At 38.7% G+C, this 21,467-nt stretch overlaps 1 protein-coding gene across 7 annotated transcripts in view; it reads left to right on the forward strand.

Moving 5' to 3' along the window:
• The window catches only part of ctnnd2a (catenin (cadherin-associated protein), delta 2a), a 363,719-nt gene that overhangs the window by 165,638 nt on the left and 176,614 nt on the right, over positions 1-21,467 (forward strand). For 6 of the 7 annotated variants that reach the window (XM_047350531.1, XM_047350532.1, XM_047350528.1 and 3 more), the window contains 3 exons: positions 551-585; positions 1,819-1,923; positions 6,113-6,285. In XM_047350531.1, coding sequence (XP_047206487.1) covers positions 551-585; positions 1,819-1,923; positions 6,113-6,285 — 313 coding nt within the window. The remainder of the gene's footprint in view (positions 1-550; positions 586-1,818; positions 1,924-6,112; positions 6,286-21,467) is intronic. The other variant, XM_047350526.1, reaches the window with a different exon arrangement.

The following is a 21,467-nucleotide window of genomic DNA, read 5'->3' on the forward strand; positions in this document are numbered from 1 at the left end:
TGTACCAGTGCAGCATCATTGGTTCAACGTTAAAGTCATTGTACACTGCATTTCTAAAAGGACTCAAACTACAATAAATGCTGCTGTTGTCTGACTTTTTGTTTTTATATTTCTTACTCTGTGATGAAATAGGTTGTAGTCACACTCCTTACTTGAACAGATAAATCATCATTTGACTTTTACATGTAGCATGTTCAGTGACGTCTGTGTGCTATGACACATTTGGTAGGGATCTGTGCGTACGTGTTTGTGTTGATTTTTATACTCCAAATCCTTTTCTTAGGGGGGTGAAACTGAGTAAGACAGATATGAGTGTGCATCCACATCCAATCATAGCTGAGCCCTCAGTCTCTCAAAGGGGGACCTCTTCATTCCTAATCACACTACTGATCTGCTGCTAATGGTTAAATTTTTTCTCCTTTTTCAATATGTGTTTTTCACATCATATTCAGCTTATGCTTATAAAGGAAAATGAAACTAATTATGCTATATCTATGCTTTTGTTATCATTTTAAGGCTTTGTGTTTACTTTTGTAAATTCTTTTTTCAGCTCCACCGATGAGCAGTTTCGCTGGAACACTCAAGGTAATATATATGAATGTTTGTAGTGTTTGTAGTGTTTCTAATATCCTTATTTTCATCTTGTTAACTAACTGAAATCGTTCTTTGTACATTTTGTAAATGCGGTGAATGCTACAACCTTTGTTTTCCCTCATTTATAAAGAGTTTTAAGATCAAGTTTATAATATGGTACTTGAAAATTGGCATCAGCCTCCAGACATATAGTGCTATGACAAATTGTTTCCCCCCTTAAAGATTTCTTCTGATTTTAGCTTTTTTAGTCACTGTTAAATGTTTTAGATCATCAAATTAAATTTGTAAGTGATGATTTTAGTTACAATGGAAAAGAAGTTATCCTAACCAACCTGGTACCTGTGAAAAATGAATTGCCCACTACACGCGACAGCTGATTATGACACACTTGGCGGCAATAAATGCCCTCAACCATTTGTGAAAAGTGGAAATCCTACTTTTTAACATCACTGCGAATAAATGTTGTTCCTCTCTGCTTTCAGAATTCTTTTATTCAGCGACATAGGTGGGTTTTTGAATAGGACATACCATAGCTTCTCAGTTAGATTTTAGTTTAAACTTTGACTAGGCCACTCCGAAACCTGCCGTAGCTTAAGGTTATGAACTGATGACAGGACATTCTCCTTAAGGATCTCCTAGTAGGGAGCGGGAATCATAGTTCCTTCAATTACTGTGAGAGATCCAAGTCCTAAAGCAATAAGTCAGCCTCAGACCATCACACTACCACCAATATGTTATCATGTTCTTTTTCTAAAAATACTGTGTTATTTTTTGTGTAACAGAAGTATACCTTTCAGTAATTGAACTTTTGTCAAATACACTTTTACAGTACTGTTTTAGAAAACTAAGGTAAACCAAACCCTAAAATGTTATACCAGCACACTTGTTAGTTTCACAACGTTGATGACAATGTGAACACCTTTTGCACAGATTCTTAACTGCACAAGTATATAACACAAACATTATAAGTACATGTTTTTTTCCTTATTTGTCTGCTGTCTCCTGCCTTTTTCCGTGTGCATTTTTTAACTATAGATAAATATTTTAGGTGTCCAACATCATATTAAATAGTTCTCTCATGATTTTCTATTATGGGGAACATTTTATACGCTGTTAGAGGAAAGAGCTTGGAATCCCGAGAGATCTCACATAGTCTCTTCAATATTTCAGTTTTGTCTTTTCTTTCAGTCTTTCTTTGACTTTCCCTTTTTTTCTTCTCTACAGCAGACGGACAGAAGGACATCGAGGATGAGTTAACCACTGGTTTAGAGTTAGTAGATTCCTGCATTCGCTCTCTACAGGAATCAGGAATACTTGACAGCGGGGAACGTAAGTAAACCTATTAGCCTCATTTTGTTTGTTTGGGAAGGGTGTGTGTTGGTTTGTGTTGTTTCACTGGTTAAGTCCTAAAGCACCATGTGTGTTTATTATTTACACATATTTATCATACACTTCAGTTTTAGAGGGTTTAACACAGTGTCAACTTTGAGATTTCTATATGATTGAGAGGTGCAATCTGTACAGCTTGCAGTTACATGTAGGGACAGACATTTGAATTTCAACAGATTCAGTCTATTTAAATTTCTTCTTAAATGCTTTATTTCAGAATGGCAAGCAGTGGTATTAAGTATTATTGTCTTCTTAGCTTGTCGTTTTTCTGAAAAATATGAGCCCTAGTTGTTTGAATAATCTCTTACACTTAGGATCAGCTTTTGTTTCGGTATACAATAGGCAAATTGATTTAAAAATGATTTCCTTCAAACTTAATGTATTGTATGTGCAATATTAGGCATAGATTAATGAAACAAATTGAACTAAATGAAAATACATCTTTATAAACTGTTTTCTGAAGCCTGTCACAACAGAGGGGCATTGAAAGGACATAAAAGTCAATTAGGCATTTAAACTAAATTAAAACTCAAGATGTTTAGGACATGAATTATCACAAAAATGTAATTCGCTAACCAAACAAGAAACAGTTATTGTTTTAATGTTGTGTCAGACATTTAACTCTGTCAACAACAGAACCGTTGGAGAGAAGCACAACATGTATTTCCAAGACTAATCACTAGGTAACTTTAATAAACTAAAGACTTTGGCTTTAAAATAAATTAACAAATAAATAAAATAATAACAAAACAGAACAATGATTGAAAGCCAGCCCTTGTGCTATGTAAGGTCCTGTTAAATGTGCTTGGCATTTTCTTTCAGATCATTGGTTTTGGCATTCCTATTTTACTTATTGTTTGCTGACCTTTTTGATAGATAATTTTGCAATAACAAATAACATTTTAAAAACATCACAGAATGAAGACTTTCATATAAAACATGAAATATGTGCTTTTTCATATTTTCTAAATATCTTGCATATAAAACATTACATTTCTGTTTATTTCCTAGAATGGCTAACATGCTTGGCTGTAATCATTAAACATGCATCCAAACAGCATGGGGAGACATGTCTGACAATTAGATTCTTATCTTGTCTGCAGTAGGTAACATAGTCTCCATCCAATCGAAGACACAAAGTGTTCCAGGCCAATTATTTTTTTGAAAAATTCAAATATACAGTATTTTGTGTGTGCGTTTTATTTTCAATGTAAAAGCTCTACAAGTCACTTAGCAGTAAGCAAATGAAACACTGACATGTTAATGTTTTCACTGAAAGGGTGCACAGAACAAAGAATCATTTGCTTTTAGCCTGCCCTGTTGCTGGTGAGGTGTTGATGCAGAGTGATACAGAAAATAATCAATTCTACAGAGACATAATAAAAATGTTCTTGTCAAAACAATTACTATCTCAACACCAGCCTTTTCATAATACCATAATAATTTTGTTTGTATGGATGTTTACGTTAACCCTATTATTTCTGTGTATTTTTTATTTAATCTGCCACATACTTTATAAATGCACACAAAAGGAAGGCAGGAAGCCATTTATTGTGACATTTTAATAAACAGTTGGGTGTGCAAAATCTTGAAACTTTAAGAGATTTTTGTATTTCTGCATAGATAGGATTAAAACATGATAAACAAGTGGTCAAAGTACTTAAGTACCCATTTTTATATAGTGATACTTGAACTATATATTAACATACATATTTTGGATTTAAATTCAGTAAGTAGGTTAGTTTTGTGGTTAAAAAGCATTTGTTTTCCAAACTTCTGTCTATATCAGAAACCAAGCATTTTCTTTCGATGTAAGACCTTGAAACTGCCATTCATGCCATCAATACCTCCCATTTAGATTACTGCAACTCACTTTACAATGATCTCTTTGGCCTGCCCCCAGTTTGTTCAAAATGCTACTCATAAGCATCTAGAAAAGGGATTATATCACACCTGCTTTAGCTTCTTGCCACAACTTTGCTGTGAAAGTCAGAATAAATTTTAGGATCCTCCCTTTTGTCCATAAAGCCCTTCATGGTCTGGTCTTCTTATGTCATCGACCTTCTACTCCCTTACTTCCCTTCCAGGTATCTCTGATCAGCTGAGCAGATATTTATTACCCCACTCTAGACTCAAACTGAGAGGAGATCAAGCATTTTCTGTGTTTGCCTTTTAACTGTAAAACAGCGTTCCTTTCACAATCAAAATTGCTCCCTGCATTAAGCCTTTTAAACCCAGACTTGAAACACTTCTACTCTATGACATGTGAGTCCATTTGATTTTGTCTTTGTATATCTGATGTCTTTGTACCTATTACTGTATTTTCATAGTAGTTATTTGCAGATTTGTGTTTTTTTGCATTATATTTTTGTTTTCACCTGCCTGTATTTTGAACTGCACTTTGGTCACCAGAGACGGTTTTAAATGTGGTTTATAATTAAATTTAAGTTGAGTTGAGGTTACAATCTTTGAAAACGTCAGAAAAAATAATTTCCTATCCTTGACTAAAGGAATCACAGCCTATTTTCTTGTGTTGTGTTTTATTTTAGGGCGCACTTGCAACAGGGCACAGAACAACAATTGTCTGTAACTGAGCTGTAACACAGCTCAGTTACAGACGATTGAAGCAACAGCTGTCTGCGTTGTGTAGCTAGAACTGCTGGCAAAATGTTTTTTATTTGTGAGAGAAGCACCATATTTACAGACTGACTTGGAATTTATGACATCTGTCTTACAAGAAGTTAGTCAAAGTTGGGACCTTAATTCATCACAAATATTATTGGAGGTCCTAAAACAAGCAGTTAATGGCAAGAATCCACCTAATAACTTTGCTATTCATCGATTGTAATGCAGACAAACTTTATCTTGCAGGTTCGATGACTAAAAGAAAGCATATACCATTTATGTCTCATAGGACAGAAAACAACAAGCACAAAAGCTGAGTGACGATGAGTTTTGGAGTTCCTACTCTGACTGTGTAACACAAAAGGGCTTTATTAATAATTCATAACGAGCTAGGGATGAATCATGATGAAAGAAGACAAGTCTTGTGAAGGCGAGAGCCAGAGGAGTTGATCCTGGCTCACAGCGCACAGACACACAGAGGGAACAGGATCCTGAGAAGAGAGGAAGAGAGCAATATGGAGCAAGCAAATAGATAGGGGAGAGGAATGAGAAATGGCAATACTTATTTATCTATTTTTTATTTATTTTGTGATACACGAAACATCTTTACCTTCTGAAATGTATTTGAAATTGCGTTGACTATAGTAATTCAACACAGCTAAATGCAACATTAAAAACCATTTTTACACTCACTCACACCACTTATTGGTGCAAAGCTTTCTGTACCAAGGCACTCCAGTTTAGAACATAGCCCCTATTGAAAAGTGCCTCCTGATGTACCTATTTTAGTTAGTATAAGTAAATGTGTATAGGGTAAAACCAAATGTGAGACAGTAGACTTTCTGATATAGCTGTTATTGGTGGAAGAAGCTCATTCTCTTAAACGCTGCATGAGGTTATGAAGTTACACTGAAGTCATAGTCAACACTGACTGGAGGGAGTTTTTATATGCAATTTTCTGCATTTATAGTTTGGTGGTCAAATTGTTTTAGTGAACTGAAGGAATGCATTCATTTAGTAAGACATTCTCCATTACCTGCAAATTTCATCAGCAACAATAAAGAAAATAAAGTTGTTTGATGATTCATTCTTGACTTACCTGTTTTACACAGTGGTCGAGTGAAGTTTCAAACAGTTTCAGAGGGAAGATAAATAAGACGCTCTGTTCCATCATAACTTTTCTACTCAGCCCTCCTTTTCGCTTCCACAACATTTCTCCGCTCCTCCTTCTTTTCCCATTCTCTGTGTTCTCTGTTTCTCCCTTCCTCAGCTAATAAATTATGTATGCCATCTCCAACTCACAGAGTGCTGCACTGCTGCACTATCTGCTCTAAATTGCTGCTCTCTCTCTTCCCCATTTCACTCTTTCCCTCTCAATCTCCCCCTTTCACGCCCCCGCTCTTTCTCACTCCTAATCTCTCACTTTCTCTTTCTTGCACACAAACTCAACTCTAAACCCCCATCCGCCTACCCAACCATGCACCACTCCTGTCTCAATTGGTAGGGCCGACTCTTCTTTCCCAGAGTTCATTGCAGCTCAACTCCACCCCGGAGGCTTCGCTCCAGTACTCTGCCAGCTACCATAGCAACCAGACCCTCGCCCTTAGCGACAGCATTTCTGCAGCAACTCCTCAGCGCAGCGGGCATGTTGGAGGAGCCGTGCACAGCTACAACCAGGTAGGAAATACTGCTGTAAAAAGATGTCGATAAGGATGCAAATGGTGAGACTGCTGAAAACCTCAGACTGGATTTTGTTTGAACTTAGAAGTGTTTCTGAGAACTTTTGGTTTGTGCAGTTGCTTGATAGGATGAAAGTGTTTGTAACTGTCATTAGACGCCTGGGAAACTACCTCTTCTGATGTGTCTACTGCCTCACCGTGCAGCTGCACAATTTACTAATTTAGACTTTTGCATACTGAGCTAAGGTTGAGTCTTGCTGCTCTCACAGCATGTTGATTCGTTTGACATCATAGTTATTATGTTTAATTGAGTGTTTAATTGTATGTTTATACAAAATCCAATTTTATTAGCTTTGCTGAAGTCCAGCCATGCCGTTTTAAGAAATGCATTGGAGTTTGACAGTTTTGATGACAAATTCATGAAAGCAGTTAAACAGAAGACCTGTAATTAGACAGTAATTAGAAAAAATAAATAAATGCATGCTGAGAAATCTCAGCACGTGTCTTGTTTAGAAGAACTTCAGAGTTAAAGGGAGACACAAACTCACATCTGAATCACAGCAGTATGCTGCTAGAGAAACCCACCAAATTACTTTAGAGCCTACAGCAGCCAATTATTCTAATTTTCAAGTCTCTAACATATCAATGGTAATACCGCTACTGCAAACACACATACATACATACACACATAAACTTGCAGACACCCAGGCATCTGCTTAATCAGTGAGCAGCTGCAGTGCTTCGTTAAAAAATATTTCCACCGTGGGGAACAAATGTTCCATTTGCCATAGATGATTAGAAAATAAAAGTAATCAAATATTTTAGATTGGTGATTTTATTGCACACATTTTTATAAAAAAAACCCAAAAAAACTAAGATGCCTCTTTTAATGTTTTGGGAATGGGTTAAGCTTCTGTGATGCCTTTTGTAACATTCCTGTGGTTTTTACAAACGAAGACGGAGATGCACTTTGCAGAGCTAGCTTCAGATGAAACTTAGAGGGCTTCCTTATTTAAATATGAAATACAAGCGGAAAAAATGAAAGAAAATGTGATTCGGAGCTCTATAAGTGTTAAAGATCTATTTTCTTTCTGGAGTGTTCCTGTCCTCCTTTTCCACCTCTCATCCACCTTCCCTTGTCCTTTCTCCTCACTATCTCTGTCCGTGTGTGTGTGCTTGTGTGCTCTTTCCTCTGATGTTTGGGCTTGTCAGTGTAATGGGGCTACTGCTGTCAGTACAGTTTTGTTGCTCATGAATAGCTTTATGTATGTAAGAACTGGGAGATCGGGAGTTTTAGCTTGCATACATGTACTGTACAAGAATTGTTGATGTGTTTGCAGCTTGGTGCGCACAAAGGGAGGTGTTACTATTACATGTTTTTATTCAACCATGTGTCTACATGGATACATTTATTTAAAGTTTGTACGAGTGAGTGTTTAAAGAAGAGGGAACGAGTAAGACAAAAGTGTATCATGTCCCCTCTCGTTTGTAGGATATTTTTAACCCTGAGCGTTGCTTTAATAATGAATGGTTACATGGCACCTTAAACATCCCAGTCTTTCACCGGATGTGAAAATTCAGGAAAAGATATAGTGAATTCACAGAGTGTGCCCGACCGATCTGTTAGTTACCTTAGCCAACAATTAATCTCTTACTCATCATTTATTTACATGTCTGTTTACAAAGTTATCCTTTTACCCATCACTCTGGATTCTATGCCTTATTGTGCTTTTTGATCTATGTTGCACATCTATAGTTTAAAACTGTTTTGAACAACAAAGTAATAAATATACAGGGTTGGACAATGAAACTGAAACACCTGGTTTTAGATCACAATAATTTATTAGTATGGTGTAGGGTCTCCTTTTGCGGCCAATACGGCGTCAATTCGTCTTGTGAATGACATATACAAGTCCTGCACAGTGGTCAGAGGGATTTTAAGCCATTCTTCTTGCAGGATAGTGGCCAGGTCACTACGTGATACTGGTGGAGGAAAACGTTTCCTGACTTGCTCCTCCAAAACACCCCAAAGTGGCTCAATAATATTTAGATCTGGTGACTGTGCAGGCCATGGGAGATGTTCAACTTCACTTTCATGTTCATCAAACCAATCTTTCACCAGTCTTGCTGTGTGTATTGGCGCATTGTCATCCTGAAATACACGGCACCGCCTTCAGGATACAATGTTTGAACCATTGGATGCACATGGTCCTCAAGAATGGTTCGGTAGTCCTTGGCAGTGACGCGCCCATCTAGCACAAGTATTGGGCCAAGGGAATGCCATGATATGGCAGCCCAAACCATCACTGATCCACCCCCATGCTTCACTCTGGGCATGCAACAGTCTGGGTGGTATGCTTCTTTGGGGCTTCTCCATACCGTAACTCTCCTGGATGTGGGGAAAACAGTAAAGGTGGACTCATCAGAGAACAATACATGTTTCACATTGTCCACAGCCCAAGATTTGCGCTCCTTGCACCATTGAAACCGATGTTTGGCATTGGCATGAGTGACCAAAGGTTTGGCTATAGCAGCCCGGCCATGTATATTGACCCTGTGGAGCTCCCGACGGACAGTTCTGGTGGAAACAGGAGAGTTGAGGTGCACATTTAATTCTGCCGTGATTTGGGCAGTCGTGGTTTTATGTTTTTTGGATACAATCCGGGTTAGCACCCGAACATCCCTTTCAGACAGCTTCCTCTTGCGTCCACAGTTAATCCTGCTGGATGTGGTTTATCCTTCTTGGTGGTATGCTGACATTACCCGTGGCTCTTGATACATTACAAAGTCTTGCTGTCTTGGTCACAGATGCGCCAGCAGGATGTGCACCAACAATTTGTCCTCTTTTGAACTCTGGTATGTTACCCATAATGTGTGCATTTCAATATTTTGAGCAAAGCTGTGCTCTTACCCTGCTAATTGAACCTTCACATTCTGCTCTTACTGGTGCAATGTGCAATCAATGAAGACTGGCTACCAGGCTGGTCCAATTTAGCCATGAAACCTCCCACACTAAAATGACAGGTGTCCAACCACTGTAGCTCATTAATAGAATATTTAAACTGTTTTGTGTGTATGTCACCAGCTTAAGACCTTCAGTTTGGCTTTATAGTCTATTAAACAATTCTGAAGACTGGCTTCAAAAAGTTTGAAATTTAAGTGCATCTTCATCCGTAAGACCCACTTCCGACTGCAGACTATACTATCATCCTACATACTAACCAGAATTTAGATGGCCTATGCATGGTCTTAGGGAGGTCTTTTGAACCTCTGTTTTACAAAATGAAGTATGAGAGTTCCCAGACTTCCATGGTTGGACTGTGCTGATTTATTAACATGGTGGTTGTGTAATTGAGTACTGGCTTCTGCATGGTCAGTAGCAGTGGTTGCAGCATATCCATGGCATGTGGCCCAGCATACAACTGCATAGATTCAGTACCAGTCATGCTGGCTTCATGCCAAGACAGCAAGTGTGCTCCAGAGAAGAGTTGTTATAATGCATTTGGCACGGCAGCTGATATGGGCATCACAAGAATTTCACCAGGTAGCTACAATGAACAAACCACTCTCTTTACACCAATATATGCCAGACCATGCTTGTGCCTCTTGCACTACGAGATTTGTACACATTGAGCACTCCATAGAATATGGCTTCCAGTTGACAAGAAACATGCACATCTTCGAACCACGCCGTTTGAAGATTTGTAGACCATTTGTAGACCATAATAATAGAATAGAATAGAATAGAACTTTATTAATCCTTTACAGAAAATGTCTTTGTTACAGCAGTAGCACTTATGAAACACCAAAAACAATGGTATGTTAACTTGATCGTTATAAAGTCTAATGGATGATGGCAGGAAGGACTTCTTGCTGCGTCCATTAATGCACTGAGGCGGTACCAGTCTGTGACTGAAGGTGCTCTCCCTTAACACCCCTAGGTCATGGAGTGGGTGGGTGTCCTTCCTCAGAATACAGATCAGTTTCTTGAGCATCCTTACCCCAGCCACCTGCTGAACTTCATCCAGCTGAGCCCTGATTTTGGAACATGCCCTTGTGGGAGAAGAAAGTTTCCTAATTTAAAAATGATTAAGAGACAACCGGTTTCCTTTCAAAGCCGACGAGGGGGACCTTTTATTCAGAACACATCTCTAAATACATCTTCATACAAAATCCCAAAAAATGCCAAAATCCCTTTCATGACTCAAGATATATATACAACAGTCATATTATTGTTGTGTGTGTGAGACTTTTTGACCAATCAGATGTACCCTTTCACTTACGCACATTTTGGCACTCACAACAGGAAATCAAACTGGTCTACATGACAGTTACACAATAACAATCTCATAATTTTGGTCAACTCCTCATTCCTGAGCTAAACTGGACTGCTGAACCAATGTCAAAGTGACCTGGCAGGATTCAGGGTATCATGAGATTTCCCGGCTGAACTGTTTTCCATCCAGCCTGCGAGTTCACTTCTACAATAACAAGCCCATTAGTCATTCCTCAAGCCAAGAACTTTTCCCTAATATAATTTGTTACCAGACAGGCCTTGCATGCTGCTCAGAGTGACCCTTCGCTTATGCCCAGAAAAATCTACACAGAATTAATTTTACATATGGTAAAAACAATAATAACACTTTTAATCTATCAAACAAAGCTTTAAGCTTACACAGATATCCCCCCTTTAATTAGGTTTTTAAGCTTATTAACAGCTGAGAGAGGTCTTATATTGATATTGTAAATATCCTGTGAATATATGTGATGTTTATGAGTGAGTAAAATGAATAAAAATGTGAACGATTATGGAAAGTAGTGAAATTACACTATGTACAAATTAAGCAACCCTAAATGATTGATCTTATTTAGGTCTGAAATTTCGGGGTCAACTAATTAATTAAGGTCCTATTTAAAGTTCCTATGCGCACATTATTTTAATTATGTTAGACTATGATAAACTAAACCTATTCACTAATTAGACCAAATCTGGCTACTCTGTAGCTGTTCCCAAAGGTCTCCTTCAGGAACACATCTCATCAACTCACCCATGGACAAACATCCATGTCTGTCAAACTCACAAACTACGTGTCGATGAAGGGGACCTTCAGGTCAGCTTAGGTCCTACCAGTCAAAAAACCCAATCCTAAAACGCGGGAGAAAACGTCTGGAGGCCTCAGAGAAAACTCATTCTCGGCCAATCTAAACGAGAGATCCCTGTATTGCATCTAATACGTATCATTATAATCTATTTTAAGGACTTTTCATGCCAATCAGGTCCTGGTTCATCATTCCTATTCACCACAATATGCAACAGAATATACTGACCATATTGAAACTCTGGAGCTGAATATCACTAGAATGGATGCTCCCATTCTACCGTAGTGCTTAAACAGCTTGAAACAATTCAGAACCTTAAAACGACATAAAGACAAACTTGAAGTCATAACAGAAAATTGAAAAACATCAGTTAAATTCTCAGCAGCAAAATAGTGTAGTTCAGTCTCTGTCCTTGCTCTTCCAGGAACATTCTGTAGTCTAGATTCGTTCTTTTCAACTTTATTGTTCTGGCATCGCATTTATCCTGGTTCAGGTTCCCAAAAAGTCTTCGTGTGTCCATAGGTCTCTGAGTCTAATGCCCAAAAAGGCTACTTGTACAGCCAGTCTCTGGATTGATGTCATTCTGAGAAGACAGAGAATACTGACCAGTATCTTGCTAACCCGTGACATTAAAGTACTACATTTCTAATTAAACATCCTTTGTCCATATATGATTGTATTCTTGATGTCTGTAGTGCGCATTTTATTACCCTTCAGAAATTAGTCATATTATAAAAATGTGTGTGACCTCACCTCATGTGTTATTCTATTCTTAAATCGATCTCATAAACTTTTGACTTAACCCCCCTTTGATCAGAAACATCCTAACATTTAGATGTGTTATTCAGGCTTCACCGATAAGCTCAGGTTTCCTCTCGTATTCGGCATGAGACATGAGCCTTGTCACCTTTGTACTTCAAGTGGTCCTCTTACTCACAGTTAAATAATGTTTCTTTTTGGATATTAGATGCTGTTTTTAAATGAGAGATGCATGTTTGAGATGATGCATCCCAGTTTATTCAATGGAAAAGGAGATCTGTAGTTTGCAACTGCTACTAGACTGCCACTGTGGGCCTGCTGACATAAATCAAGAGGGTAGAGAATGGTGGCCAAAGCCAGTCTACCTTTATCTCACTCCACGTCTCTCTGTCTCCTCTCTCTCTTGTTCTATAGGCAATTTTAGTTTGTTTTTGTGTTTTTCTGCTTTTAATTTTTAATTATTCCTTGTTGCTTTGCAGTTCATGCCATTTTTATTTTAACATATATTAGCATTGACTTCAGCTTCTTTAGGTTATATTTCATTCAGTTTGCTCCACTATCATCATGTTCAGCAGGTCATCTTTTTAGGTTTTGTCAGTTCTTGCATTTTAATAACTGTTTCAACGAGTTATTTTGAGGTCACTTCACCTGGTTAAGCTATTTTTTCCATTGATAGCCTTCCTTTTTAAACAGATCAGATCAAATTTTCCTTCGCTAATGTTTCTGCTATTTTGTTCATTTTTTAGATTTCAGCTGATATTCTATAGTCAACTTCATCTTGTTTCTGCAAGCCTTCAGCTGGAGAAGTCAGCTTACAGCATTCAAAGTTTTCTTGTTTATTTACATTCTGTGCCATTGGATGTTTGAATAATATTGTATCTTCATGATACTAACTTAATTTAACCACTGCTTATCTACTAATATTCAAATTAAATGATACTTCTTCTCTCCTGCCTGTATTGTCAGTTTTCTTTCAGTTCAAAGCTGGCATCCAGTACCAGAACTCACAGCTCCATAAGGGTTTGTTCCTCCACACATTCTCTTATCTAAAAGATCAGCTTTAACTTCTATTCCAAGTGTTTAGCCCTTATTCGTCTGTATTCGGGGTGGGAATACTTAATGGAGTCTGCAATGTTGTGCTTTGTGCAAGGAATGTGATGTTTGGCGTTGTCTCTCCAATGCCTGGAACTTCTCATAAAAGAAGATAAATAGTTCCAAAGGAGGCAGTTCATTCCTCCCTCCTATGATATAAACGTCACAGTTTGCTGACAGTCTGAGATAGCCACATCTAACACTGCTGCAGTTTTTCACTAACAAAGATTAAGTTGATTTATAATTGTCTGTACACACAGTCAAAAAGTTCAGCATATAGCAACTGAAAGACATCTAGATCACATTGTACTTTCTCTATTTGCGAAAGAGATGTTAACTACATTTTGCCTTAAAGGGAACATTGCTTTTTCCTAATATCTTCCCTTCAGTAACAAACATTTATTAAAATTAATTGTTTAAAGAAAACAAGAAACCTATTTTATTATGTACATATAGGCTGCAATTGTGCATCCCAAATACTAATTTATCTGTGAAAGACTTACTTGCGAAGACTCAAAATCCAGCATCTGTCATGATCTCAAATAATGGTGAACCAGAGGTGCAGGACGAGCTGAGACAGTAGGTGAGATGATCAGTCATTTAATGTGATGAGCCAACTTACAAGAGCCGGTGCAGGCTTACAGGAGATCCAGGTAACAAAGTACATGAAAAAAATCCAGATTTCTGGATCACTGTGAAAACTTCAACGAAGCGTAATCAAGACAGGCAAACACGACTAAATAAGACTTACGACACCGCATCGGACAAAGACGAGCTTAAATAAAGAAAAAGGTGGACATGAAACTATAGGGCAGGTAATCAGGGAAAACAGACACAGGTGTGCGGGAAGACAGAGGGGCAGGTGAACCAGATAGGAATAACGAGAACATGAGGAGCCCGACAAGACAAACGGTAAACAAACCAAAGGAACCAGAACACAGGAAGATAACAGATCTAGGAACACAACTAACACAGTAAACAGAACAGAACCTAGAAGATAAAACACCAGAAACGAGGAATCAAGACTTAACCATACATAGAACAGAAAAAACACCTGACTAAACTTAAATTTATTGTAAATTTATTCAAGTTCCAGGTTTTATATTCTGTAAGCACTTCCATCCTCTTCCTGTGTTAATTTTCTGCTAATTCGAGTTTTCGACATTTAAAGTCTTTACAATACAATTAAATCCACTATTGATGTTTGAGTCTCGCCACTGATTATTGTTTTATGTTCTCCTGGTGATGCTTTATTTTTTTAGCATGTTTCCTAAGTCAAAACCTTGTTCTTTATGTGCTTTCATCTCTATCTCTGTTCTGGGACCAAAAACTCTTTCCTGACCCTACTCGCCTTCTGAAGAATGTTTCCTGGAAACATCTGCAAAAGTTTAGAACTGAAGTAAAATCACCTAACACTTACATTAAGCATTAGTTCCACATTGACATTCTCAGCTTATATGTTAGAGGGTAAACTTCCCACAGAGTTTTATTGGGGGAATCCTAACAAGAGTTTTCTTGTTAGGATCTCTGTTTTAACTTAACACCTTTTATGATCATTATCCTTGAAGAAGTCTTATAATCAATAACCATTTGTTTGATTTTGTGCATAAATCATTGTTTGTTCAGCTGTTTTTCAGGCGTTCATTCCTTTCTCAAAACAAGTTGCATGTTATTTAATAATTCTGATTTTGATGTTAGTTCTAGGTGGTGGTTTGAAAGTAAAGGATTCTAAAATCTGTTTTCGCTTTGCATCTGAAAATACTCTTTAATAGTCTCATGAAGATCAAATTTCAAGGTTCAATTTGTGACGATAAAGAAGCCAAATGCCTTTCCTAGCAATCCTCATCAAAAACAAATAAAGAAATACTCCTTCGACCAAAGACTGTCATTTGAAAAAAAACCAAATTGTTCTGTCAAATGTTATCCACTAAAAGCGTACCTTTAAGCAAATCACCTCCAGTCTAACATCATAAACAACTATCTGAAGTTGTGAAATGTTTCTCAATGTTCCACAATTCTCTTCCTCAACATATTTGGCTGCCTCTAATCCTTAGGAAAACTAATGTTTGCCAACCCTGATGTTTTTCAGCAATTTTACGTTTAGCACAAATACTTAAAAGGTAGAAAAGGAAGAATATTCAAAAGTATAACTCTTTCAAGAAATTTAGTAAACTGCTCACCGGTTTTTCCATGCATGTGTAATTCAAACTTTTTTTTAACACTTTTTCTATTTGGCAACTCAATAAATATTTAATGAACTTAATTTTTGTGTTATCCCAAACATATTGTGCAAGTTAAGTAGGTCTGTAGTATTTGAAACCTTTTTTTTTGTTTTGTTTTTTAGATAATGGAAGGAAAAAGTATTGAATACATCCCTAATAATATTTATGTCCGCAGTCAGTTACTTCCATTAAAGGTTATTTTCTTGCGATGCCAAGATGTTTTAATTTATGTTTACCCTATTATCTACTTTCCTTTTGTAAAGATAACTATGCTGTAAGCTCACAATAAGTCAAATATTTCAAGTGACCCATTCCTAGTTTGCTAGTTAGTCTGCCTAGCAAGTTAAAATGTTTTGTAAATATCCCTTCATTTACTTTTCTTCATAAACATGGATTGTATTGTTGGAATGACTCAACGGTATCCCTATGGCCACCTCCAGTTTCGATTAGATAAGTCATGAGGCAACATGACAAATGTTTCTGTATCTTACCTTCCCCTATGTAACAGCATTTGATAACATTTGTTTGTCTTCCATTGGAACAAGGTGGGTAGAATGCAAAAGATTAGAAACTTCTGAAAAAAAGAAGAGAAAACTTAAAAACAATACAGTTAGTTATTTTTTTGTCAAATTTTAAATGCAACTCATGCAATCAAACCCTGGGCCTGTTTGTGTCACTTAGTAGGGAGGCTGAATCTGTTCCACAATGAACAGATTCATCAACACATTCAGCAACACATAATGTTCATCTGTGTTGCTGCACGTTTCATAGTTGACAGTTTCAAAGGAGATCATGGTAACGTCGGACATGTACCTATTTCTATGCAGAAAGAACATAGTAAAGAAATTAATTAACAACAAAGCTTTGCAGAAAATCATATTTATTTTTATATAAAATAAAATATATAAAATATAAAATAAGATTCCCATGAATTAAAAAAAATTTAACAAGCAACAAAGGATTCAAATTAAAATGAAAATAGTAGTTTCAAATTGAATGGAAAGATATATATGAAATTTCCAACCAATGAGTAATCTGTTTCTGATCCCGTATGGTTACTTTTTTGATTATTTTTACATAGTTTCCCTAGTCTGACCACTAAATCTGCTTCTGAACTCATAGAGACTGTTCTAATATTAATTCTTCAGCTTTTTTAAGGTCAAAGCATCGACAGTGGAACAGTTCTGTTAAATAACAAGGTGTGTTACGTAGTAGTAACCTAACCTGTCTAATAACATTATATATACAGCTTCTCAGGCTCTACTCCGCCCCCCTTTGAACGTGTCTTGGTGAGTGGGGCGTGAGTTATTTTGCAAATTTTTACTTTGTTAGACTCCTAATTCCCATTACCGTACATTGTTTGACATAATAAAATAACAAAACCTTATATTACACTGAAAACACATTTGCATACTAACTAAGCAAGGATAAAGCATAGACTGTCATATTGTATCATTCCACACATGCTGAATCTCATACCGACGTTCACAGACGTGCAACACTTTCCTCCATTTCAGGAATGGTCTTTATTCAAACATTCAGTTAAACCCCATAAAGACTTAAACATACCAGTTGTCCTTTGATGGTTAAGAAAGTATGAGCACCTTACTTTGTATTTACATAAGAGTCTGCCTGCATCAGGCAGTTAACATTTGAGCTTTGACTAGAAAAGAAAAAAAAATAGATAAAACCTGGATTCTCACCTTAATTATGGACATTCTATCAATTTTCTTGGGCATTTTTAAAGTAATTTAGACTCCAAGGTAAATGCAGACCACTCCACGCTCACTTGAATTTAGACTATTCAGTTATTCAATCATAAGTCCGGACTTTGTGAGCACTAAGAGGCCCGCACCGAAGGACTTCCTAAAAACCTGTCATTCTTTTGTGAATAAATTGTCAAAAATAAAGAAAAAAGGAAAAACAAATGGATAAACAAATGTCAGTGACAAATAATTGCACTTGTATGACAGATGGATTCAACAATTAGATGAACACATACACAGACACATGGATAGACATTCAGACAAACATTTAGACAGACATATGCCGGCATTTGACATTCATACTTTCCTTTTTACATCATATATGCATTTTGTTCTCCACATTTGTGTGTGTCTGTTCTTTGTTTCTGTGTGTGCGCTCGTGTATATGTGTTGTGTTTGTGTGCTATGCATGTGTGCGTGTTCGTGCATAGGCGCTTTGTGTCACACAAGCACACTCTTTTTGTCATACGCTGGTAGTGCTGGAAACAAAAGGTTTGACCTGGGACACATGAAACACAGGATGGATGCGAAGGCTGGAAGGCAGGCGTAGACGAAGAGCAGAGGGACTGATGACTGAGTCGATAGTGTAGGGCCCAATGACGGTCTACTATCGTGAGAATGACTGTATTTCCCTTTGATATGGGTAACCCAGTTACAAAATCTAAAGCAATGTGAGACCAAAGGCGTTTGGGAGTGCTGAGAGGCTGGAGTAACCCATAAGAAGGCTGGTTGCTCGATTTTTGCCTGGCACAGATTGAGCAAGCCTGCACATACTCTTTAACATCCCTGTGAAGGGATGGCCACCAAAATCGCCTGGAGATGAGTGAGATGGTTCTGCTAACCCCTGGGTGACCTGAGAATTTCGCTGTATGGAACCAACGGATTAACCTAAACCTAACAGATGTGGGAACATAAATCCTGTTGGTAGGGCCAGTGCCTGGGTCTGGTTCGTTACGTTGGGCTTGGTTTACCAGGTCCTCTACCTCCCAAACTACGGCTCCAAAAGTCCAGTGGGATGGTACGATGGGTTCTGCCTTTTTCTCGGTGGTGTCAGGTGAGTAAAGCCGGGAAAGAGTGTCTGGTTTGAGGTTCTTGGAGCCAGGTCTGTAAGAGAAGGTGACATCAAAACGAGAAAAAAAAACAGTGACCAACGTGATTGGCGTGAGTTAAGTCTCTTGGCTGATTGCAAGTAAGCCAGATTCTTATGATCGGTCCATACTAAGATGGGGTGTTTAGCTCCCTCTAGCCAATGTCTCCATTCTTTGAGAGCTAACTTGATTGCAAGTAGCTCTCTATCTCCCACATCGTAATTCTGCTCAGTGTTTGTTAGGCGACGAGAAAAGAAGGCACATGGGTGGAGTTTTCCATCAGAGGAAGAGTGCTGAGAAAGTACAGCTCCAACCCCTGTATCTGAGGCGTCAACCTCCAAAATAAACTGTCTGGAGGAGTCGGCGTGAACCAGTATGGGAGCCTGAGAAAACCTCTCTTTTAAGGTCCGAAAAGCCTTATCAGCCTCTGGTGTCCAGGAAAATGCTCCTTTAGTGGAGGTTAATGCGGTGAGATGGGGTGGCAGTTAAGCGGAAGTTCTTGATGAACCTTCTATAAAAGTTTGCAAATCCAAGAAACTGTTGTAACTGTTTGCGGGAGTCCGGGACAGGCCACTCCAGTACTCCCTTGATCTTCTCGGGGTCCGAGCAAACCTGTCCACCCTCCAGGATGTAGCCTAAAAATGTGACTGATGTCTTATGAAACTCACACTTTTCAGCTTTCACAAACAGTCTATTTTCCAAAAGTCTCTGGAGGACTAGACAGACATGACGAATGTGTTCTTTAATGTCTTTAGAATAAATCAGGATGTCATCAAGATAAACAAAAACGTTCAAAAAGTCTCTAAGACATCATTAATTAGTGACTGAAACACTGCGGTTGCGTTACACTGTCCAAAAGGCATAACCAAGTATTCAAAATTTCCCAATGGGGTTTTGAAGGCGGTCTTCCATTCGTCTCCCTGGCGGATCCTAACTAAGTGATAGGAATTATGGAGATCTAACTTAGAAAAGATGGTAGAGCCATGAACTGGTTCAAAAGCTGAGGAAAGGAGTGGAAGAGGGTACTTATTTTTTACAGTAATTTGATTTAATCCCCTATAGTCGATACATGGGCGGAGTGAGCCATCCTTCTTTCCTACAAAGAAAAACCCTGCTCCAAGTGGAGAAGAGGAGGGGCGAATTAACCCCGTTACCAGTGACTCATTAATATAATCCTCCATAACCTTTCTCTCAGGTCCTGAGATATTATAAAGCCTACTGGAAGGCAGGGGGGCTCCTGGAAGCAACTCTATGGCACAGTCATATGGTCGATGCGGAGGCAATGATAAAGCCTTAGATTTGCTAAACACTAACCTCAGATCATGGTACTAAGGAGGGACGTTTGAGAGATCGGAAATCTCATTTACTGCAGGAGCTGAATCGGAGGAGAGTGAGGCGACTGCTGACTGTAGGCAAGAGGAATGAGGGTGCAGGAAGTGGTTCAATCTCGATTTGTGCTTCATTAACTAACCTCTGATCAATAAGGTTCTGATCACTACCTGAGTCAATAAGGGCAGATAGGTTCTGAAAAGGGCGGTGTGAAATTATTGTGGCGGGTAAGCAGAGTCTAGGGGTAAGTGGACGGTCCGTCAGTATCCCCTTACTTACTGACGGACCTGGCCTTTTGGTCCCGTGGGACAAATAGAGCAGTCAGCCAGGAGATGCTCAGATGAGCCACAGATGAGCCACAGTAGAAACATTAGTCTGGCGGCGTCTCAATCTTTCCTCTGGGGAAAGCAGAGTTCACCCAATCTGCATGGGTTCTATTTCTGTAATATGTGAAACTGAGGTGGGGCGAGACGTTTCAGTGATTTGGATAGGAGGACGGATCCTAACAGTGCTCTGTTCAAGTCGGGATCTTTTTCTCTCTCTCATTCGGTTATCGAGTCTGACGGATAAATTGATTAGCCCATTCAAAGTCTTGGGCTCATCGATTAATGCTAACTCATCCTTTAACGGATTGCTTAAAGACTGGAAGAAGGCTGCTCTGAGTGCGCAGTCATTCCAACCAGAGGCTGCTGCAAGGGTGCGAAAATCAATGGAGAACTCTGCCACTGACTGGTTTCTCTGTTTAATCGACCATAATCTTCGTGCAGTGGCAGTTAAATCAATCTCACAGGAAAAGACCAGTCGAAACTTCTCCTCAAAGTTAGAAAATGTACAACAAAATCTAGACAGTTAGAAAAACGCGCCTCCGCCCATCTCAGGGCTTTACCGGTGAGTATTCCCAGAACATAAGAAATCTTTACTGAGTCAAAAGGAAAAGACTGTGGTGAGCGATTAAAGACAAGAGTACATTGGAGGAGGAAACCCTTACAATCACCTTTCTCCCCGGAGAATTTTTCAGGATTTGGGGAAGTGACATCATGTGAGTGCGGAAGTTGCTGGGAGACCGGAGAGGCCGCAGCGCCCTCTAAGGCAGGGGCGGTGAGGTTCCTTAGGGTATGCTGAAACAAGGAGGTTAGTTGTTCGATCTGCTGATTGGTTTGTTTTTGCTGTTCAAAAAGAGAACGGAAGGAAGAGTCATGAGTTGTGATTTGATGATGTTGTTCTGAAAGAGTTCTCCTGAATGCTTCTGCTGGGTCGGGTTGGCCAGAGTGTTCTGTCATATTGTTTCGAACAGATTTGACCCACATGCAGAAAGTAATTCAGGAGACAGAGTTTAACGGTAAGGAGTTTATTTACAGGAAGTTGAAATGTGCAGGAAACTGGAACCGGGATACCAACTGTAAAATAAACAGAACGGTGAGCAAGGGGAAACTCTGAACCTATGTTCTTAAATGATAATTGTGTCTTACTGATTTGAAGGAGAGATCCGCCAGAGGGGGGTGGAGAGACCAGGTGGTTGATTACCCGTGGGACTGGAGACTGTGAATACTGGTGGGCCAGTATGATAGATGGTCCAAGAGTTTCTGTAGTTGGTGCAATGGAAGAAGGAGGGTGGACAGGGTTCACAGAAGGAGATACGTGGAACGAAGGAATCAGGAGACTGCCAGCTGGTTTGATCCAATGAGGTAACAGGAGGCTTGAGTCTTGGTTCATGGAGCTGGATAGTTTCTTTCCAGAAGACGGTATCCAGGCTGGGTTTGACGCTGAAGGCAAAGTCAGGTTCAGGTAACCTGCAAGGCAACAAATCCAAAATTACAAAGAGAG

The sequence above is a fragment of the Girardinichthys multiradiatus genome, chromosome 21 (genome assembly GCF_021462225.1).
Source record: "Girardinichthys multiradiatus isolate DD_20200921_A chromosome 21, DD_fGirMul_XY1, whole genome shotgun sequence".
Lineage (NCBI taxonomy): Eukaryota > Metazoa > Chordata > Actinopteri > Cyprinodontiformes > Goodeidae > Girardinichthys > Girardinichthys multiradiatus.